Source organism: Carassius carassius, chromosome 11 (assembly GCF_963082965.1).
Source record: "Carassius carassius chromosome 11, fCarCar2.1, whole genome shotgun sequence".
Classification (NCBI taxonomy): Eukaryota; Metazoa; Chordata; class Actinopteri; order Cypriniformes; family Cyprinidae; genus Carassius; species Carassius carassius.
Window position 1 is genome coordinate 24,929,268 of NC_081765.1, and position 24,053 is coordinate 24,953,320.

At 36.1% G+C, this 24,053-nt stretch overlaps 1 protein-coding gene across 1 annotated transcript in view; it reads left to right on the plus strand.

Moving 5' to 3' along the window:
- The window catches only part of LOC132153280 (low-density lipoprotein receptor-related protein 1B-like), a 228,918-nt gene that overhangs the window by 171,775 nt on the left and 33,090 nt on the right, over positions 1-24,053 (plus strand). Inside the window, exons 44-63 of the mRNA XM_059562662.1 lie at positions 4,126-4,318; positions 6,451-6,576; positions 7,341-7,469; positions 7,730-7,849; positions 8,210-8,323; positions 9,291-9,440; positions 10,007-10,129; positions 11,135-11,254; positions 11,697-11,825; positions 12,145-12,267; positions 13,167-13,307; positions 13,781-13,968; positions 14,889-15,072; positions 15,181-15,266; positions 17,632-17,754; positions 21,819-22,000; positions 22,181-22,380; positions 22,767-22,955; positions 23,441-23,589; positions 23,704-23,797. Of these exons, the coding sequence (XP_059418645.1) occupies positions 4,126-4,318; positions 6,451-6,576; positions 7,341-7,469; positions 7,730-7,849; positions 8,210-8,323; positions 9,291-9,440; positions 10,007-10,129; positions 11,135-11,254; positions 11,697-11,825; positions 12,145-12,267; positions 13,167-13,307; positions 13,781-13,968; positions 14,889-15,072; positions 15,181-15,266; positions 17,632-17,754; positions 21,819-22,000; positions 22,181-22,380; positions 22,767-22,955; positions 23,441-23,589; positions 23,704-23,797 (2,863 nt within the window). The remainder of the gene's footprint in view (positions 1-4,125; positions 4,319-6,450; positions 6,577-7,340; positions 7,470-7,729; positions 7,850-8,209; positions 8,324-9,290; positions 9,441-10,006; positions 10,130-11,134; positions 11,255-11,696; positions 11,826-12,144; positions 12,268-13,166; positions 13,308-13,780; positions 13,969-14,888; positions 15,073-15,180; positions 15,267-17,631; positions 17,755-21,818; positions 22,001-22,180; positions 22,381-22,766; positions 22,956-23,440; positions 23,590-23,703; positions 23,798-24,053) is intronic.

Below are 24,053 nucleotides of genomic sequence, written 5' to 3' on the forward strand. Positions count from 1 at the left end.
AGAGAGAGAGAGAAAAATGGAAGTTGCGTGTATTTGCGTCTGTGCGTTTATGTTTTTAGAGTGAGTTTACTTAAAAACAGCAATTGTATCCTGTCGTCGCTGGAAAATATAATGTAGCGATTCAGTATTTAAACTGTATTAAATAAAAGTCATGGGGCAGCGTTGACAAGTTTATTTTCTCCTGGATGTGTGAGCTGCGCGATTTCCGATATGTGTGTGTGTCAGTAAGCAGCTCATTACAGTTTTTTTTTTATTGCTAAACGACAGTGAGCACAACTGGAGCTACATGTGCAAAACTCTAACTACAGTCTGCACTAGCAACAATCACCTGAGCTAAACAGTTCACATCACCTGCAAAACTCATTCCAAGCAACACAACTCTTAACACATGGCTCAAAACAGGCTCAGTGCAGCCAAACACTACACATAACCCTCACTGAGATAACACACACTGTCACTTAGATTACACTGAAAGGAAAAACACTAGCATCAAACACCAATACAGAAAATACTCACTTTTCATCTTTACAGTTTAAACAATTTCAGTGACTTCATACAAAGTCATGTTTTCTTCAAAGAAAAGAGTGACATTCTTTCACATGATTTATTTACATTTTTAGAACATAATTCTTTAAGGTAAATGAAAATTAGCAGTTTGGTTCAATAGTCTTTAGTAATTTACGGAATTACAGTAATGAGGAAAAAAGGTAGAAACTAAAAGTACATACTGTAGTTCGAACAAATAATTGAGGGGCTAATCCTGAAATTGCAATCAGCAGTGTTTGAAAGGCACAAGGCTAAAATCTATTCCTATTTTGAATTTGTGGTTCACAGTTTTGAGAGCAGTGTGTTAGCATTTGAACAAAGTGATGTAAATCCACAGTGTTGTGAAGGTTTTCATGGGATAAGTGTCTATAGAGTTTTGAAAACTGTGTTCAAGCAATGAAAAACGAACTAGAGTTTGGTCCACATGAACTGCTGCTGTGCAGACTGTAGTTAGAGTTTTGCACATGTGACTCCAGTTGTGCCCACTGTCGTTTAGCATTCGAAAAAAAACTGTAATACAGAACGACAATTAAAGGCTCTAATTATGCACACCAGCACACCAGTATATGTGTGTATTCTATGAGCTAGACGACGAATGATGGCATGTGATGTCATGGTAGTGGTGTCCCAATCCTTAGGGGAATATTTTCTCCCTACCCCTTGACACTCTGTTTCAAGGGATAAGGGGAAGGGGTAGGCGGAGGGGTAGGGGAAGGGGAAGGGGTATAAAATAGAATTGGGATTGGGCCTTAGTCTTGATCCCCTTAAAGAGACTTTCCAGTGGTCGTCAGAGTGTGTTTTTGTCCCTTGTTTTTAATTGCAAGTTATTGGTTTGATCCTTGTGTAAGAGACCGGCCAAAAGCTATTATTTTTTTATTTATTTATTTATTTTGCAATATAATAATGTTGAATATCTTGACAACAGAATGGCTGAAATTTGAGGGAGTGCATGATATATCAGTAGTACCGTACCATATTAAAAATGTATTTTAATTTGTTTGATTGCCTTTGTTATCATCTAACACTCATTTAAAGTTATGCTTTAAAAACCCTAGTCATTTATAAGACACTGTTGAATGTAATCTTTAAGAAATCTCACAATATAAATATTTATACATTTGTCATACTGTAAATTATAATTGTCACGTTACACGGGGGCGAGGAGCAAGGAGACACAGGAGATTTCTTCAACATGGAATTTTAATTCAAAGACATGGAAAATACAGGAACTCACAAAAGATGTCTAACAGAAGACGTTCAACAGTCAACAAAGGAACTCAAAACTGGAACACTATATATACAGGACTTGAGGGGAGGACGAGGAACACCTGGGGCAAATTAACACAATATGGGGGGGACACCTGGAAAGAAATCAAACACACAAAATACAAGACAGATTCTGACAATAATAAAGTTATTATATATACTAAACCTGTTTTTATATATATAAAAATATATTTATATTACCATTCAATGTTTATTTTTTATTGTTTTGAAAGAAAGAATTAAAACTTTAATTCAGCAATTATGCTTTCAATTGATCTAAAGTTACAGTAAATACTTTTAGATTGTTAGTATTAGTTCTATTTGTTATACAATTTGTTCTTTTGAACTTAATATTAAAATTATATAATATATATAATATAGTTTAATTGTATTTCACAGCATTATTGGGTAACACTTTACAGCAAGGTTCATTAGTTAATAATTAAATACTTTAGTTAATGTACTAAGAATGAACAATCTTAGTTCATGGAAATTTCAACATTTATTAAATCGAAAATCGAAAGTTGTGCTTGTAAACATTAGTTAATGCACTGTAAATTAACATGAACTTAATATGAACAACTGTATTTTCATTAATTAACATTAACAAAGATTAATAAATACTGTAATAAATGTATTGCTCTTTGTTCATTAATGTTAGTTAATACAATAATACTTATTGTTAAGTGTCACTAGGGGAAGTCGTGGCCTAGTGGTTAGAGAGTTTGACTCCTAACCCTAGGGTTGTTGGTTCGAATTAGGGTTGTGGCTGTCAATAACACGACTTAGGTGCCCTTGAGCAAGGCATTGAACCCCTAACTGCTCCCTGGGCGCCGCAGCATAAATGGCTAAGTGTGTGTGTGTGTGTGTGTGTGCATGCGTGCGTGCACTTTGGATGGGTTAAATGCAGAGCACAAATTCTGAGTATGGGTCACCATACTTGGCTGTATGTCATGTCACTTTCATTAAAATATACAGGCCTTAAACAACACACTAACAAATATTATAATTTACATAATCAGTGCTGTTTCTAGGCATAGTTAAGCTAGGCAGTCACCTACTGGCACTACATTTAGAAGGATTGTGATAAAGAGTGACAAGGTCACCCTGAAATATGACTGCTGCCCCCACTGGATCCCCCAACATTATTGGGCTAGAGAACTGTCAATCTGGCAATGTCTGTATGCCACTGGATCAGAGTGCTGTCAAATGCTGTCTGATTGTTGCATGTAAAGTTTGCATTTTGAGTGCTCAACAAAGCCATTAGATCAGTGGGCTCTGTCAGTGCTTTGGCAAGGTAATGCTTTATTTTATTTTTTTTTGCCATGCAATAAAGCGAAGTTCAAAGGCCAATTTAAAATATTGGTATAGTAAATAAAGTGCACAAAATCAGTATTTAGTTTAGGCAGTATTTGTGGCAGTTGATAAATCATGTTGCAAGATTTGTCCAAAAGGTGTGTGTTTTTGCGGCAATGCATTGTTAAAGGATCAGTGTGACTTGTAATATTCCCATATAAACTTTAATAGCCAATTAAAAACATATTTGTATAATCAAATTAGCTAATTCACGAGATCAATACATCCTTTATTAAACCGTTTTGTCAAGTTTAAAGCATCCTTACGGAGGTGTCAAAATGCTGAATCAATTCAGTTCACTTCTAACAGCACTTAATGGGAACAGCATCATACACATAGAGGGCAGAGCATCACGTTATTTAAAGGGGAAGATCACGTGTTAATGAGTAGCAAAGGATTAAGTAGCTGCATTGATTACTTTTATGCCACTGATCAGGATTTTATATGTAGTTTGTGGCAACAAAGGGTTTTATAGGTTTGACTGAAATAATAATGCAATAACTGACACTTTAAATAAATTTTTCAAGAAACAGCAACAAAACAATTTAACAAAAAATAGGTAAAGACAAAAAAGTAGACATTGATAATATCTAATCATGTATCCAAATCCAAATGTAATCAAATTAATTTATGTGTGATTTATTGTAAATTATGTGCAATGTCTTAGCTTCTACAGTATGTATTGCTGCATATGGCTGTAGAGGCATCTAGTGCCGACACAATGATATTACAAATAATAAATTGTTCAAAATGTTTATATTAACAGACAATTTACAAATAATGATTATGTATATACATTATTTTCAGACACCAGTTTCTTGTTGGATGGATGGTGGGTTTCTAGTCAAATTGGCTAGAAACGGCTCTGTATATAATACATGTCAGCAGACAAATACATTTCAAATATATGATCTGTAAGCAAATACTCTGTACTTGACCCTCTGTATCTGTCGTTAGGTGATCGTAAGGTCAGGGCCTGGCACATTTTTTGGACTTGCTATCCATGGAAACTACATCTTTTGGTCTGACTGGACTCGGCGGGCTGTGCTACGGAGCAACAAGTTCACTGGAGGAGATACTAAAGTTCTCAGGGCTGATATTCCTCACCAGCCAATGGGAATTATAGCAGTTGCTAAAGACACTAATAATTGTAAGTATTCCACAAAAAAGAAAAAAAGATTGGTCACTGAGAGTGACCTCTGAAACATTCATAAATTTGTTGCGTGCATTGAATTCACATATTTCATTGGCACTGGCACTTTGTGATTTCTAAGGAATAGTAGGAATTATAAATTAGAGTGGACGTTTTTAGTAACCAAGCAAACTAAATTGGAGACATAATTACTTTTAAAAACTATCCTCGAGTCACAGAGGATGCTCTGAACTGTCGCAAATGTGAAAAGTAGGACGTTTGGAAATTGGTTTAAGAGACTCCCGATGGTTTCTGTTTGTGAGCCTGCTGTGAGGGGTTTTCTCCTCTCATTTGTTTGATCATGCCATATTATTGCAGCTGTCTGCACCAAACCAATTTTACTTAAAGAATGTTACCAGTCAGCACTGCCAGAGAGAGATGTGTTCATTCGAAGACAAATGTGAGTGAGGATAACTGCTGTTGTGATCAACAATGTGATCTTCTTACAAAAAATTTTCTTTTAAATTCTTTCATCTGACACTGTACCAAGTTAATGCATTACCTTTGCTTTTTGATATTCTTTTCCATATTCATGCTTAGTCACAACATAATGATTTAGAGATACTGGATGCTCTTCATAGGCACGGTTGCTTTATACAGCTTCCAGAGGGACAACGTTCTGGATTCATAACATTTCCTGACAGTCTGGATGTTCATTTAAAAGTTATTTGATCAGTCTGATTAAATAGAGTATACTTTCTTTTTTTTTTTACTTGCATAATGATTTCAATAAAACTTGCAGAATATCTGCGTATTTGATTTGTACCAATTTTAATTTTTTTCCTCTTTAATGACAGCAGTCAGGCAGCATAAACTTAGATAGGTAGATGTCTTCAATGTCCTCCATGGAAAGAGCCGCCAGACACACGACCCGCCATCTCTCCCACGCGTCCATCGTGTAGCCAGCTGCGAACGTTCCGGCAGGGCAGTCAGGTTCCCCCGAACTCAAGCTTCTCATCGGGAAGATGGTGTCAATTGCATTGAGAGACCAGTCGATCAAATCAAATCCATGTTTTTCAGTTTTGCAGAGTAGTGCAGAGAGAGTCTCTCAGAATAGACGCAAGCAGGGAAGACAAGGGGAGGAGAGGGAGAGAAATGCGTCTGCCTCCGTTGAGAGCCAAAGAAGAATAAAACGTTATTTGAAACAAAAATAATAACTTAAAAGTTATGCTTAAGTATATAAATTTTTTCTGACTTTAAAACTTGTAAGCTAGTTGCCAACGCAACATTTTTCATTTTGAATTTGCTTAAGATGTACTAAAATAACTAAAACTAAAACTGAAATAGCAATGAATAAAAAAATTATACTGTACACTCTAAAGAAAAGCACACTATGTACTGTATCTATTTTTTTATTATTTTTAACTTTATACAACACAATAAAATTACTAAAGTTAAATGTAAAAACTGAAAAGCCAAATACTAAATAAAATTAAAAATATTTAAAAATTGAATAAAAACCTGTATTAGTACCTCAATGAGACTAAACTAACACTGGTACAAAGGAGTCACATATTAAATTTCACAAATTGGCATTTTGATTATAGTGACAGGGCAGAATCTGAAATATTTATAATTAATTCAATGTTTTCTCATTCTTTTTCAGTTGTCTTGGTTTTAAATTGTTTCTGACTCCTAAACTCTTTTTATTGTCATGTTTAATATGATTTTAAATCAGACTTTTGGAACACACACTTTTAATTTCCAAAGCCCAACAAAGGAAAAAAAAACTGTATCATTTTCTTCATCTGTTTTAAATAGGATTACACTTACGGTTTAAATTTGTAACAACTTTTTTTGTTTTGCTTTGGAATTGCACTTTTTTGGAACTCCGGGGTATTTAGTGAATTAGCCACTGATGTACCGCATTTGTCAGTGTATTTTAATTGTCAGCTACTTTTTTTAAATAATGCAAACCTGTTTGTAGCTCAAAGTTTTGTGGATTGCTCACTTCAAAGACTTTGGAATGACTTTTCTCTGTACTCTTGTTTGTATGCTGTTTAATGTTGTTATTTAGCCTTTTATATATTGTATACTTTTATATACACTGTTGTGATGGTACAAGATGTTCCCATGTCCCTGTGTTTCAGGCGAACTATCTCCATGCAGGGTTCTGAATGGTGGCTGTGGTGACCTGTGTCTCCTTACTCCAGATGGCACAGTCAGCTGCAGCTGCCGAGGGGAGCGGATACTGCTCGATGACAACAGATGTGTGTGTAAGTTTCGCCACGCTTCCCTCAGACTCTCAGGGAATATGAGTCCCTCCATCTCAGAAAGATGTGAAATTACTTTGCTTCATTTATTCCAGAATTTATTTTGTATGTAAACATCGCTATGGCTATTGCTTAGACCTAGGGTTAGGGATGTGAACTCTTCCAGTACCATTTATGCTACAGACTTGAATGGTAACTCAAAACTTGTGGCTTATTAAGAAAAGGTGTGATATTGGACTAATGGCATGATGCAAATTTTTGTTTAATCTATTATTTATTCAAAAATTCATATGAACTTTCCAACATGAATACAAGTACATTTCTAATGAACTTTATAAATGTTTGATAGAAAACTTTACTGTAAACTTCAGTATCTTGTCCTTATCTTTATTATAGACAGTCTTAAATCTCATTGACCCTATTACTGTTTGAGTGATCAGACATATTAGTGGATATTATTTAGTTAGACATTTTGGATTCTTTATACTTGGGCCAGTTAAAAGAATCACACAACCACAAAGAGAATTATAGCAACCACACAGAAAAAAAAGCTTAAAACCACTCAGAACATCTTTGCATTGCATTGGCAACCACCCTCAAAAACCCTAGCATTTGCACCACTTATGTTTCCTCGTGAACGGTGATGCCAATTTGCAAAAATAACTCTCACACACATACACACAAAAATGTATGCATTGGCCAAATGATTAAATTACTTTAGATGAAGTCAATTTTTGTTTAACATCATTTTGTGCTCACTTTTATAGCCAAAACCTCCTCCTGCAACATCCACACTGAGTTTGAGTGTGGAAATGGGGAATGTATACACTACCAGCTAACATGTGATGGAGCTGCCCACTGCAAAGACAAGTCAGATGAGAAAATGCAATATTGTGGTAAGTAGCCGATCACAATGCTTTGCTGTATGTACTCCCTGCTCCCACATCATGAAAGCAGTAAGCACACAGAATTGGTTTAAGGTGGCAGTTCTATTCCCTGGGGTATCAACCTAATAAAATGCGCTGTTTCTCCTTACTGCTTTCAACCAGAGGACCAAATAGGAATAAGCCCAGAGCAACTGAAAGAGTAAATAAGATATAAAAATTTTTGCCCTGATATGAAAGATTTGCTGTGCCATTACTTTCCATATCACTAGACAACAGAAGCTGCCGAAAGGGTCACCGTCCTTGCTACAACAGACGTTGTGTGGCTAACAACCGCTTTTGTGATGGAATCGATGACTGTGGGGACAACTCAGATGAGGCATTTTGTAACAGTGGGTATCTTATGTCTGCAAATATTATTATTTTGACATTTTGCATATAAATTTCACTTAAAGAAGTTATTTGTATTTCTTTGCAGTCTATAAAAGAAAAAAGGCAGCAAAAATATTTATATATTGAGCAGCTAGTATATTTCAGACCATGTTAGACCTCGAAAATTATACCCAATTTTCGAGCTGTGAAAGCATTTCACAAGTCATTTTCCTTGGAGCGATCTGGAAGACTCTGTTATCATGGGTGAATTGCGGTGCATTTCATACAAATATCAGCGCATAATATTTCATTCATTTAAGCACATGTCCAGGTACCTTAGTCTCTCTGCTCTCAGTGTAAATGAAGTGTCTCTGTTCCAGATGTCACGTGTGCTGCGTCTGAGTCATCCTGTCAAGATGGAACTTGCATACCAATATCCTCTTGGTGCAACCAGGTCATCGACTGCGCTGATGCCGCGGATGAAAAGAACTGCAGTAAGGCAGCGCTCCCCATGTTACAAAGCAGCATGCGTTCTCTTTATACTACTGTAATAATCATTGCCTTGACATATCAGACTATTATAGATAAATATAATAAGGATAAATCAATAAATTGTCATTAAATGGACAGATCACCCAAAAATGGAAGAAAAACTGACTTTCTTTCCTATGTGGTACAGAAAATGCAATTTTTTTTATTAGAATATCCTGTTCACACTGTCTTATAAATTGAAAATAAAATGGGACAAATAAAATTAAATACACCATAACAGTATTTTAAAAGGAAGTGGAACTTAGGGACTATGTTAGAATTAAGTGGTCTGATGTCATATGATATGGTAGTCATTAAATTTAGTCAAGTTTAGTCAATATTTGGTCTGAATTCATTATTTACTGAAAATCACCTCCTCTTTAAAATCAAATATAGCAGCATTGACATCAATTACATTAAAGTCAATGGCGTTTGGTAATGATGTTTTTGTACACTGCCTGGCTTCTGATGTACATTTTGAAACTTTGGAGGAGGAAAGCTATCATATGGCTTCAGCCGACTTACACTGTGTGTGTGTGTGTGGGCATGTTTTTGTGACATATCAGGACACAACTCTGTATAATGACATGGGTATTACACAGGTATAACAAGGAGAGGGTGACTTATGAGGACATAACCCATGTCCCCATTTTTCAAAACGCTTATAAATCATACAGAATGAGTTTTTTTGAGAAAGTAAAAATGCACAAAGTTTCCTGTGAGGGTTAGGGTTAGGGTTGGTGAAGGGCCATAGAATATACAGTTTGTACAGTATAAAAACCATTACGCCTATGGGATGTCCCCACTTTTCACAAAAACAAACGTGTGTGTGTGTGTGTGTGCCTGCATGAATGATCATACAGCTTGGAATCATTTCGCGTCATCTGTTTTGTATCTCATATATAACAAGGTCTTCCCCCTTATTTTCAGATCACACAGATTGCGGAGACTATTACAGGATGGGAGTAGCAGAAAAGGTCTTTGTCAGTTGTAACTCCACCTCACTCTGCATTCACCATTCCTGGCTGTGCGATGGAGCCAATGACTGTGGAGATTACGCCGATGAGAGGAACTGTCAGGGTAGCGCTCAATATAACTCTCCGTTTGTTAGCTTTGCAGCTTGAGGAAGCCAGGTTCCATTAAAATCAAATTAATTTTGTCGCAACACTATTTATGAAAGAGGCAATGAAGCAGAGACAAGTCCCTGTCTTTTTATCCATGCTTGAAGAGCCTGAAAAAGGTGCAGAAGGCTGATTGAGTAATTATTGCTGATTGTCAGACTCGCAAAGAGCAGACATTTAAACACTCGTGCAAACTGCATTCCCTTCAAATCCGCTGATGCAAAGGTGACTTGAAAATTAGTCTTGGCAGATTTCAGCTTATTGCTCATAGCGTGTCAGTGGTTTCAAATAGAAAGCATAAGTTGAATTTATTAGAGTAGACCTGTTTGAATGGAGATGCACTGTTACACCCTTATAGTTCTGTAGAGAATTGCATCACATAAAGATTTCATCTGCCTGGGAGCGATTTTAGGGAGGGAATAATGACCCAAACAACCAATGGACCAAATTCTCCCTACACTAAGCAAATTGTGGACTTATTTATGCTCTCCAAAATCAAACATGTATTTTCTCTCACTGCCGCAGTCTCCCACGGGCAGAAATGTGCAGAAGGCCACTTTGCCTGCCCTAGCGGGAACTGCATCTCCAGCGTGTGGCTTTGTGATGGGCAGAAGGATTGTGAAGATGGTGCAGATGAGTTCCAGTGTGGTAAGCATGACTGTATTAGTCTCCCATTGCTTTCACTCAGCTTGATTTCTCATGTGGAGCGAGAGATTACAGCCCACCTCTTGAGATGAGTTTTGAATGCAAAAACCAATTCAGCTGCTAATATTGAGGTCAAAAGAAGCATTTTCAGGTGATAAAAACCAATCTCCATGTGTACCTGTGCCCTTGGAGGCTGACGTGCATGTATATAACTGGAACCCTCAAAGCATTTTCAGTTCACAAAATGGTTGTATGAAATTCAGATAGATAGATAGATACCTGGTACATCTGGTTTTTTTTTTATATATATATATATTTATTTACTGAAATCAGGTGAAAATAGTTGTGTTTCTTAATATATTGTGGGAACGACGATGCAATAATTTTCCCGGAATTCTTTGATGAATAGAATCATTATGATTAAATCAAGATTCGATTTTTTTAATAGATCACTTCAATATACATGTCTCTTTTGACACAACATAAATTCTGTTTTAAATCCATATATGAACCGAAATATTATTTTGTCAACTTTTCAAGGTGCACTAGCATGTAGACATTCTCAGAGCTGACAGACATGGAATAAAAGCCATAAAAAAAAAAATTTTCATAGGGTGAAGCTGCTGCTCAACACAAAGAACAGAGATAGACGTGTCAGCTAGCTCTATATATTTGAGATGAAAAATGGATAAAAGTATGATTACACGGAAAAAAATGCTGAAAACACAATTATTCTGCTTTATTGCATCTTCAAGTAAAAACCACTCCGACAAAGACGTATTTATGGTGAGGGGTTGCAGAGTGTGTTTTTGCCGTTTGTTGTTGTTTTTTTTTTTTTTTTGAGAGCACAAGTAATATAAGTGCAATCTAGAGGTCTACAGCCAAGTCTGCTGAATTTGGAAATAAAGAAATCATCTCTAAAAGCATTCAGCTAGAGATGAGTCCTAAATTGTGAATGTCATTTTCTAAGCACTGTTATTTGTGGCTCTCAAACTGTTTTGTTAATAGACTCCTCCTGTCTGTGGAACCAGTTTGCTTGTTCAAAGAACAAGTGCATAGCGAAGCAATGGCTCTGTGATGGTGAAGACGACTGTGGAGACGGGGTGGACGAGAGCGTGGATCTCTGTGGTACGCTTGTGACCTCTACTTTCATTCTGTGTGACTGTAAATATAGTTTTTCTGTAAAAAAGCTTTTTGAATTATTTGAGTTTATACACAGGCTAAATATAATGCAACTATTATAAATTGGGCATTATGAAAATGCAATCATGGTTTAATAAATTAGTAAATGTCTGTAGTAAACAAACATTTAATTGGATTTTAATGAAATGTCAGTAAGATATTAATGAAACAGTATTGCTCTATGTTCCTAATAACGGCAAATGCAATTAAACATTAAATACATTTCTGAACTTGATAAGCAACACTGAACATCCAAATGCACACTATGCATTTGTTAAAAAGCTTTCACAGATGTGAATTTTCTTAATATTCAAGTTGGCTGTCATTTATAATCAAAAGACCTGAGCAACAACAATTAATGGTGCATTACTAACAACATATTATCCAGGCTCAGTGACCTGTGCCCCAGGGTTATTCAGTTGTCCAGGCTCGTACGCATGCGTCCCCAAGCGCTGGTTATGTGACGGGGAGAGAGACTGTCCCGATGGCAGCGATGAGCTTGCGGCGGACGGCTGTGGTAAATATTCCCATTGATCTGTTTAAAATGTCTTTTGCATGTCAATGTGTTATTGATGAAAGCTCTCTTTAGGTGTTGTTCTAGCAGGAATGCAGGCCATTCATTATAATTGGCTATTTGATACGTGCTCAGGTCAAGATTTAAAAACTCAATGACATCCCAAGAATAGGATATTCTTAACCACAGGCACTTCATTAGCGTTGCGATTTGTAACATGTTAGACTTTAGGCTGGATTTGGCAGATCTGACTCGTATCCCAAGGTGAATAAAGTCTTGGTGAGAATTAATTAAGCTCAAGGTCCTGATGTTTACCCTGCAGCTCCAAATAACACATGTGATGAGAATTCCTTCAGATGCCTTAACAAAGGCTGCATTCCAAAGCGCTTTGTTTGTGACCATGACGACGACTGTGGAGATGGTTCAGATGAATCTGTTGAATGTGGTAAGCATCTTTCTTGAAATCTGACTGAATTAGTGGTGTTTATTTGCTTTTTCTATTGTATATTCCAAAAGTAAATTTTCAGACTTAGGCTTTGAACAAGCTACAAACCGAGAAGCAGAGCCATTGAGAAAAGCGTTCTTTCTTTAATCTTTGGTCACTATAGTTTCCTGCTTTTCCCTTGAGGAATTTGCGAAAGCTAATTTTATTTAAAAAGTAAACTGAATACCACAAAAATCAACATTGAAATAGTAAAAATGTCCAGTAATTTAATGGGAAAATTGAGGTATTTCTCTGTTAATTAAAGCTCCGCAGTGAGCCTTAGGCTATTCTGTGCCTGTATTATTTGTACTATACATTCCTAATTAAGAAGAACAGTACTTCAATTATTGGAGTTTTCTAAAAATGTTTTAGAACCATTTTTACTTAAAACTGAAACATTTGTGGGCTTTTTGATGGACAATTTGAGCCCTGGACTTCACAACATAAAAGGCCAGCCTCTCCACAGGACATCATATGCGTTCATACACCCTCACAATTTATTGCACTAGAACTTACTGAACCAAAGATAAAATATGAAATAAAAAAGTCTGGGAAATTATTCATAACAAAAGAGATTCAAAGAGATTTTCTCATTAGCTCTTAAAAAGTCTAACCCAAGATATCTGCAGATTCTTTTTTTGAAAAGTAACATCACATACCTTTGGGTTTCATATTCATCTTCAGAGTTCACATAGTTCATCCAAAAATTTACATTCTGTCATAATTTCCAAACACCTCATGTCATTTATAGTATAAAAATAATTGAAGCATTTTGGAGACATTGCCACAGTTCGTCTGGATTTAGTCTGTCTCAGTTTGTTCTGTTTCTTCATGTTATATGAAACTAACTCTTTACGCAGTATACCGCTCATGTGGGCCTGATGAGTTCCGCTGTGCTGATGGCCGATGCCTGCTCAGCGTCCAGTGGGAGTGTGATGGTTACACAGACTGCAGTGACCACTCTGATGAGCTGCCCCTCAACCTCAAATGCCTGGCTGCCGGTAATGGCCCAACAGAGCTGTGCCTGAAATATGTTTGATTGATGGATGTGGGGCTTGCTTAACATCTGAGGGAATACAAGTGGCCAAGGAACATCATGGATAAAAGCAGGGGGCTGAAGTGGATAACGTTGACCTGCAGGGATGGCATTTTTTTTCAGCTAAGCTTATCAAGCAATTATAAAAAATAAAAAATATTATTTTTTTAACTTTTTTTTTTTTTTTTTTATAAAAGCCTTGCACTCACTGGAATTTACAGGATGTTTGAAATAACATTTTACTTTTGTTGGATTGCAACTTGTATGCCCTCTAGCTTTGTAGAGTTACAGCCATCCAACCATTCATGCCTTGTCCAAAAGCATTTTTACATTTTCAGCTTGGTTTTCAACAAGTCTTTATTATGTTTATTTTTTGTATTGCTTTGTATTTTTCCTTAATTTGTTTCTTTTGATTTCACTTTCTTCCTTTATATCCAGAGAGCTTATGCAACAGTTCCTTTTTCATGTGCTCAAATGGCCGCTGTATATCTGAGAAGAGTTTATGTGACCTGAAAGATGACTGTGGAGATCGCTCAGATGAGAAAAACTGCAATGTCAATGAATGTCTCAACCGTCGTATCAGCGGCTGTACACAGGATTGCCATGACTTACCAGTGGGGTACAAGGTTGGTCAATAATATATTTATAGAATGTATTTTAGGCTTTCATTTAAATCATAACAGTATAAGTTTGGGTATCGTACTAAATCTTGTCCTCATTTGGCGCTTAATTTTTTTTTTTAACCCTGCTTTGTTAAAGGACATATGCATAATCATCAAGTTGCAAAAAAAAAATAACAAAGATATATATAGTTATATATATATATATATATTATCCAACCAAAGCTTCCTTCTCCTAACACTTAAGCAACATTCACAAGTTGATTTGTCTTTCAGAATATAATACTTTTTTACAAGCTACAAGGTGTTTTTAGCTTAAAAAATTTCCATAATAACTTTTGATGCAGAGAATGCATTTCCTCAGAAGCTATTTCTACAGCATCAATTATATTATTGCAGTCAATTTTTGAATAATTTTAGCACTATATTATATTAAAAGTATATTTACCCAAAAGTAAGACAAATACAAGGGTCAGACTTTATTTTAAGGTCCAATTCTTGCTATTAACAAACCATTTACTACGACTTTTGCCTCAATATAATCCTAATTTGCTGCTTATTAATAGTTAGTAAGGTATTTGTTAATTGTAGTTATTGAGTAGGATTAGGGATGTACAATATGGGTAGCTTTTCACTTTTGTACTGGTGCAACTTTTAAACCAAATTATTATTATTTTATTTTTTTTAAGGAAAAGATGACTCAGATATAAAAGTGATGCCCATTCACCTGGATTTGTATGGAAAAGAACGTTTAGTTTTTTTTAGTGAGGCCGATTTGGAACGATGATGGCACAATTTTTAAGTATTATGGGTATACGTTTGTAAAATGGCACTGAAATTAAGTGGGATTTTGCAGAGTGGTTTTTTAAATTTCTGCTATTTAAATCAGAACATCTCAATTATACTTTTATCACCAATGTGTCTAGTGTAAGTGCTGGCCAGGGTTTCACCTGAAGAATGATGGGAGGACATGTGTTGACATTGACGAATGCTCCACCACGCTACCTTGCAGCCAGAACTGCACCAATACTTACGGTTCCTTCAAGTGTTTGTGTGTAGATGGCTATGAAGCTTCCAGAAAAGACCCCAACAGCTGCAAGTCTCTTTCAGGTAAATAACATTTAATGAATTTTCCCCCAGAACTTGATGATTTCAGGCTTTGTTAACTTGACAGTTGTCAGGCTCCATCACATCAAGTCACCTTTCATTTTCTCACAGCTGAAGAACCCTTTCTTATACTTGCTGATCTTCATGAAATCAGAAAATTAAGTGTCGATGGATCTAATTACACTCTACTGAAACAGGTAAATCTCTGTGTAAACTGTTTTTTAATTACATTCTCTTATTTATTGTTTATTTTCGTATCACACTTTATTGAAAAGCTGCCCATGTAATCTGCAGAGTCGTGACAGTTGTACTGACACATGAAATTGTTATTGGACTTCTGAGACCAGATCATTAGATAGAAATGCTTTGTTTGTAAAACCCTAATAGAGGACCAATTAAGCTTTGGTGACAGGACTGTGATAACAGCACAGTGTCTGTTGTCTCTTATGCCCTTTGAAAACTCTAATTGAAGTCATTAACTAGTGTCCCGGCTTGGTGGAGCTTCACATGAAAGAATTAAAAACAGTCCTTCTGCTGCTGGTCTTGAAAAATGAGGAGTACTGTATACATTTTACATTTAATGTATATATATAAATCAGCAGTTATTTCAGTCTATTTGCTGTCACTAATAGTATTTCATATATTCATCAGCCTGGTCTTTGGCTATTAAAATATCCATTTCAGTTGTTATTTTGAGGTTCTACGTCACAGGTGGTACTTTGTTTGCAAAGATGCACCTATGTCTACTAACTCACATTAGATTATTAGAATACTTTATGCTTAATATCTGATAACCCTTTATTGTGATTTTCTCCCAATAGACATTCTACTGACTAGAAGTCATTTTGCAAGTACTGTACATGTCAACTTATTCTAACCCTACCAGTCTACTAATACTCTACTAACACTCTAATGAGAGTTAGTAAACATGTTGGTGCACCATAATATATAGTTTTGCATATTCAAGAGCTTGTCTGATACAACAAGTTTGGCACACATTATGAATGGCTCTATGAGCCATTTCTTTGGGGTTTTTTTTTTTGCTTTATATGTAACTGCCATTTCAGATTGGCCTAGTGTAACAAGTTGAGTTCCCTTGTGCTATTATCCACAGATGGTGTCATTAGAGGCCTAGTCATTACCATCAAAATTATTATTCTTAGTGAAATGTGAGTTTCCTCAATTCTGCGCTCATTACATTATTCATACCAGTTGAGACTGTCATCCAAGGGAATTTCTATAGGGCTCTCGGAAAACTCTCCCCTTTATGGAGTAGTCTCATCAGCAGTCATTCAATTTCATTTATTCCATTTTGTTAATAAGAGTGAAGGAAGGAAAGCTTTTTCACTTAAATATGAGTGGTCCCTGTGGCCTCTTCCCGACAATGGAGGTCTTTGACCTCATACTAGTATAGGGCATGATCTCGTTTGCTCTGTGGAATGCTAGTTAGCGATTTATTCAGCTGCCATACAGTATACTTAATTAAAGCATTTTTTTTTTTTTTGAGGAATTTGAAACCTGAAGACCTAAAAAGTATTCATATATAAAACAGGTATTTTTAAATACTTATAATGTTTTTATTGTATTTCATTATTTATTTTCATTTATTTATTTATTAGTTTATTTATTTTTGATGAATGCTGCCCTGGTGAACATAAAATACTTTTTTCAAAAACGTCAAGAAAGTTTGTTTAGTGTAGACTGATAGAATCCACACTGTAACTGCTATTAATAAATTAATCAATTGTAATACATTTAATTAAGGAATTCTTTTCACAGGTAGAAACTAACCATTTTGGCAAGATATAATAGATAATGTTTCCTCTAAACCTTACTGCCTTACCATAAATGCTCATAACCTGTTATTGATTTTTCTTGTATGTTTTGACTGATGTCACATAAAACATAACTTGTTTGTGGTCTTAAGATAAGGCTGGAGGCTCTTGGCACAAGATAAGGCTAAAGGTCTTTTTGGGTCTCACAGTGCTTCGATCTGATGGGGGTATCAGAGCTTTTCTTCATCTGTCATAATGCCCGTCACCCAATCTTAGCAGCTCTGGTGAAGTGGGCAAAGGCAGTGGGGCTAGTGAGTTATATAATGAGTGACAGCAGTCTGATGTGAACATGACAGTAACGAATGTACCCTCAGCGCTGCCTCAGAAGGCTCTCCAAACTGCTTCCCTGGATTCTGAAGCCAGCATTCACATGCATCCATCACACACTGCTTCCTCTTCCAAAATCAATACGATGAAGAGACATCAAAAGAAATGTATTCTCTGCATGCTTCATGTCTGTAGTACATCCTTGCCAGATCCTGTCGAGATAAGCATATGCGGAAGTTTCTAATTAAGCCCTGAAGCTAATTGAATAGCAGAACAAGGCATAACATTTCATTCTTTTTTGTTCCGCATAGTTGATCTATGTGTGCTGACTGTGGCCTTTACTTAGCTAATACATCATGCTGACTGTGCTTACAGTCACATTTGTTGTGCAGTCCATCTCATTTGGTTACTTATTTCACCTCTATTACCTCTATGTTCTGTTTCCTTCTCACTTCCGTAGGGCCTTAACAACATAATCAGCTTGGATTTTGACTACAAGAAGGAGTTCATTTACTGGATTGACTCAAGCAGACCCAGTGGCCGGAGGATAAACAGAATTCGCCTTAATGGCAGTGACCTCAAGGTACATCTGATTTCTCATTTCTCTTAATAATTATTATGGGCCACCAAGGACTGACAACAATGCTAAAAGGTCTACACTAACCGTTATATGCCAGGTTAGCAACAGGGATGTGATGAAGAGGTCTAAAGTCAAGATCTGAATATTAGACATCTGTAGCTATACTGCTATAAATATAAATGCTCATTTTAGCATTATTTCAGGGACTCATTAAGGTCACATGGTGAGTGCTTAGATGCACATCTCCGTGCCGTGTACCTGCTGAGCAACACTTTTCCCCATCTCATTAGCTTCATTGCAGGGGCCTAGAGCCTCATTTGGCTTCATTACACAGTGTTGCCCCCTCCTGATTTATCACCCCTGTTCAGCACAAACTAAAACCATTTGAAATTCATTAGCATTTGTGGGTGTAATCTTCAGGATTTTGGAAGTAGATACAATTCAAGCTAATACAATATGTTTAGATTAGGTAAGAGACCTTTGCCTATCATTAGCTGGGGATATCTTGATGCAGCTCCATTGCAGCAGAACATTAATTATTAATTCATTAATTACTGAAATATATACTGTTATACTGTTGTCATTATACTGTATAAATATACTGCATATAGTGAGCATGACCATCAAACTTTTTACCTGCTGCATCCAATCTAATTTGCATTAAAACATATATACACTACATATATTATATGTATATAATATTATAGTGTTCCTGTAGCTCAATTGGTAGAGCACTGCGCTATGAAGCGCAAGGTTGGGGGTTCGATTCCCCGGGAACACATGATATGTAAAAATTGATAGTCTGAATGCACTGTAAGTCGCTTTGGATAAAAGCGTCTGCTAAATGCATAAATTTAAATTAATATTATATATATAGTATATATATATATACTATAGCTTCATATAAAATCCTGAGGATTATTTGTATCATCGTATTATTTTGTCATATCACCCATCCCTAATACTTGCTCTATTGTAAAGGACTAAAGCATTATTGACACAACAGTGCAATTGTTTGTGAAGCTTTGTGAGCTTGTGAAGCTGCTTTGAGACGATATTGTGAAAAGTGCTATACAAGTGCATTTTTGCAGAATATATTTTAAAAACATTATATCCTGACTACATTTAAAATCTCCCTTATTATGTTGATGGTACATGTAGCACTGGTACTGGTACATTTAGTAGCTGGTACATGAGTACTCCCGCTATTTAATATTTAGTACTTAAAGTATGCAAGTATACATATGTTTGTGCTGCCTGTTAATTTTTGCACTGTATTGTATTGTAGTAAATTGAGCTCAAAAGGGAAATGTATATAAATAATTACTATTAATTATGGTTAATTACAATTATTTATATTACCTGCCAGTAGTAACTGTAGAAGAATTAAATTGCCATCAACTAATCTGTTTGTCCAGCGAAACCTTAGCGCAATTTCATATTAAGAAAGGATATTTCTGTGGCCACAGAAAATACTCATACAGTATTAATGAATTAGAGCATGTAGCAAAATCGGAATTGTAAAGGGACATTGATTTGTAAGGCAGAATCAGTTACTTATGTAATTTGTCCACAAGATTTTTATTAACTAAACACTTACGCCAACTAGTCAAACAAACGTACATACAGTCACTCATACAAGGGAAAAGGCAAATGAGATTTGAAGGATGATACCATCAGGAAAACCAGAGAATGAAACTATGAAAAGAGTCAGTTAACCACCTGAGAAAAAAAAAAACCCATCTGCGCCATTTATAACGGGGTCCAGAGCTTATACTAAACCTCTGTTTTGTTTAGTTAAATGTATGATACTGGCATTTCCTTGGCCTGGGATGAGCATCTGGATGCAAAGTCTTGATGGTTTGGAGGTTCGGTGGTGTAGGACTCGTGATCACGTTCTTCCAGTTTTGAAGAGTGATGAATTCCAAAGGTGTCCTGACTCGATGGTGATTGGGAGTTTCTTTCCAGTGGAAAGTGACAAGAGCTAAAAGAGACATCAGCTGAAATCCTAAGATCTTTGGTGAATGGAAAATTCACAAGCATGCATAAAACAGTACACAAGACAAAAAGACAATATACAAGAACAGTAACAACATACACAATGACCTGATATATATGTGTGTTTATTCAAAGAAAGGTTTTTCTATTAATTAATTAGAGAAGGGTCCATTTTTATAGCAGTATGTTTCAAAGAGAACTCTCCACATACTCTTGGGTCTTAAACATTATCTTGTCTTGCTGGGGTGTTGTGGTTGCCATGGTAACCAGGGGTCTGGAGTCATTCGCAGACATCCTGGCACCTAGAATATTTATTGGCTGAGGGGTCTGTGATCATTTGTTGATCTAATGAATAATTGATCTGTTAAATAAAATTAAAAATGGTGTGTCTGATTGGTCCAGAAGCTACAGTATATTGTCTGCAAGAAGCTCCCCAACTCAGATTTAATGCATTAAAGTGTTGAATAATAATATAATTTATATATATATATTTATTGCAAACCCTTGGCATGATCTCTATGAATAGGGAAAAGAGGTACATATGTTTTTCAATGCTGAATGTGTAGCCTGCATATTTATTACCTCATAATCATCATTTGTTTACAGACTTAAGATGCATTATTTTGCACAATTGATAAATGGAAGTGAGGAGCAAGTTATAAGATAGCCCCTATAAATGGATTCTGGGAGCAGTGCACCATGGGTTGGATCACTGTAATGATTAACTCCTGGACTGGAGCACGTTTTTTATGATGCCTCAGGCAATGCCTTTGGTGTGATTCAATAAGGGAATTTGTCTATTAATAGATGGGCAAAAGTTGATATGCTATATGACCTCATTAGTTAGCATGCTGCATACAGCTGTCAATTATTTAGGTGATATATTTTGGCTTTGTGCTGTGTGAATAATGAAATCTAAGTTGGTAGTCATCATTTATTAGGACACATGCCATAACTAAAACTTTTCAATAATGTCTAAAAGATGATTTTGGATATCATGTACACATACAGTATACATTTCAGCTATTCTGAGAATCGTTCATCATGTGATTTTGTTATATATTCAAATGCTGACATTTTAAATCATTTCCACACAAGGCAATCCTTCAAACCAGAGCTTGACTAGATCACTCGAATACCAGAAGCTCTCTCTTTCCCACTCGGAATGTTAATGTTTCCTCTCTTCCTCTCATCTGGAGACACTTTCCTGATTGGGGAAATGTTCCTCGATCATTGACATTTGAAAGAATTTTTCAAGCTCAGTTTAGCTGAAATTACTGCCGAAGGGGCGATCTTGTAAATTGGCACAGCTACATATGCCTTGTCAGATGATGATGATAATAGAGAAGATCTCAAAGTATATCATGTCCTGCCATGACAGTTGGAACAGCAAAGTTTGTGTTTTATCAGTTTGCAATGCAATATCAGCTTCAGGCACTATAGCAAACAGATAGAATAACTCATTTATAAGAATGGTTTCTTCAGAAATGAATATTCTGTAATTATTCACTCTCATTCTGAACCTGAATAACTTGCTTTCTTATGCTGAACACAAGAAGGAGGAGTCATCCATTGTGAATGAATCATTCTTTTGATTTGAATCTTTTCAGTCAATCACCATCCAGTTCATACTGGTCAGAATGGTTTGTTCATGATTTAGCTGGTCCAACTCACTGACTATAGATTATTAAATTTCAGCCTGTTCCTCACACATAAACACATACAGTATAGTGAATTCTGGACTACTTTTATGGTGATTTGCTTCCTGTTTTGAAGCTTGAAAGCACATGGTCCTCTTTAATGTAACTGCTTGAAAAAGAGCAAAGAGTCCCTGATTACACAATTTCTACTTTTGTGTTATATTGACAAAAGAAAATCATACTAGTTTGGAACAACATAGAAGTGAGTAAATAATGGCAGAATTTTCCATTTTTGGCTGAACTATTACTTTAATGACCTGTTTTCTTATTTTCATAACACAACCACTCCCATTATCCTACTTGCTCACTAAAGTATTATGTGATAAGATTATAGTGACTGATCTGAATGCCACTTATTTGCTTTATTAGATTGTTCACCGAACAGCTGTGCCAAGTGCATTGGCTGTGGACTGGATTGGGAAGAACTTGTACTGGTGTGACGTGGAGAGAAAGATGCTGGAAGTTTCCAAATCTAATGGTTTATACCCCACCGTCTTAGTGAGCTCTGGCCTGAAGAACCCAACAGATCTTGCCTTGGATGCTCAAACCGGGTACAACTGCTTCCTTTTCAAATTTGCACAATATAATTTCTACTTTAGCACCATCAGTCCAGGGAGCTTTTATTGTATCACAAGAAAAAGAACGAATGACTATCCCAGATCAATAGGAATAGTTCAGATCTGCTTGAAACAGCTGTGATGAGTGAATGAGGGTCACTCTCTCTTCCTCAGGTTTGTGTTCTGGATTGACTGCTGTGAAAATCCTCACGTCGGTCGAGTTGGCATGGACGGCCAAGGCCAGAGCGTTATTGTGAACAAAGAAATCTATAGCCCCTCAGCTCTAACCATTGACTACACAAACAAGAGAATCTACTGGGCTGATGATAATAACATCTTTTTTGCCAGCATGGATGGTTCTCAGAGGCACCGGGGTACAAAATGAGTCGTAATTTTGTTCTGTTTTGGTTTTTTTTTTTTGTTTGTTTTTTTTTCATCTATTGGATTAGAGGACCATAACAAGGCAGAATTGGATAAAACAAACAACAATAAAGCCTTTCTACAGTATAATGCTTCAAAGCAACAATCTTCTTTGTATATATGTACTGAATATGCAAAAAAAATAAAACATTAAATATCTGTCATTGTACTTTGTACATTTGTACTTTTCATTGTACACAGTACATTCACAAAAGTTAGACTAGAGAACAGTTTATTTGAAAGTTGTAGGATAATGAGTTGTAGGAAGTTGAGTAAATTGCTTAAATATGCAGAAATGCAACTTTAATGATGGTACATGGTGTGATACTCTCTACCTCAGTTCCTCATGACCACATCCAGGGTGTGATGGGACTCGCACTGTTCGAGGACTTCATTTATTGGACTGATGGGAAGTCCAAATCTCTCCGTCGAGCTCATAAGACCACCGGTGCTAATGCTGTCGAACTCTTGAATTCATGGCAAGCCATCAAGTCTGTCATTGTCTACCACCCGCTGCGCCAGCCTGAAGGTAGAGACTGTTTAAAATAAATTTTATATTAATTTTACACTTGGTTTGTCCAAAAATGAAAATGTTGTCATTATTTACTCACTCCTACACAGCTCTTGCTATTTATAGAGACTTAAATCTGGGTCTGGAAGATCTGGATCGAAGTGACTTTTCTCCATTCAACTTATCAATTTAAAATGAAATGATATATATATATATAATTGTATATAATTCCATACAAATAGTATTATATTATATTATATTATATTATATTATATTATTCAAAAGTATGGGGTCAGTAAGATTTTTTTAATGTTTTTTTTTTCTTTTTCTTTTAAACCGTATTTATAATAAAGTACTGCATATGCTTTACATATGCTTGGACACTTTTGCAGGGCTTTTATAATGTTATTGTTCTTTTCGGATCTTATACAATATGCCAAGAGCTGCATAAATATTCTTTTAATATTACCTAATCACAAACCATTTCTATCCGTTTTTTACAGTTCCCAAACACCAGTGTCAAGTGGCCAATGGAGGCTGTAGTCATTTGTGCTTACTGTCTCCTGGTGGAGGCCACAAGTGTGCATGCCCAACTAACTTCTATTTGGCTGCTGATAACAAGACATGCCTGTCCAACTGCACAGCCAGCCAGGTCTGTATGCCAAAATGATGATTCCAAGTCATTAGTCAGAACTGCAATGATTGTTCCAGTTTGTGTTACCCATAACTGATTGACCTTGTTTTATGCGGTGGACTTGTTTTGCAGTTCCGCTGTGGAACGGATGAGTGCATCCCATTCTGGTGGAAATGCGATACGGTAGATGACTGCGGTGATGGGTCTGATGAGCCTGCGGATTGTCGTGAGTGCTTAGCTTCCAATATTACCCAACCTACACTGCCTGCACTGTTGTTTTTGTTTTGAACTGTTTGTAATATGCATGCAGTGATCGTAACCAGGGGTTTTAAGAACAATTCAAAAAAGTGCATGGGGCACATTATAAATCTCATCAGCCTCTCTTTACAAATATAACTCTGTTTTATATGCCTAGTTGTCATGGTTACACTCATATAGGACTGGCTTTAAAGTAAATCTTTCCAGAAACGTCATCAGTATTC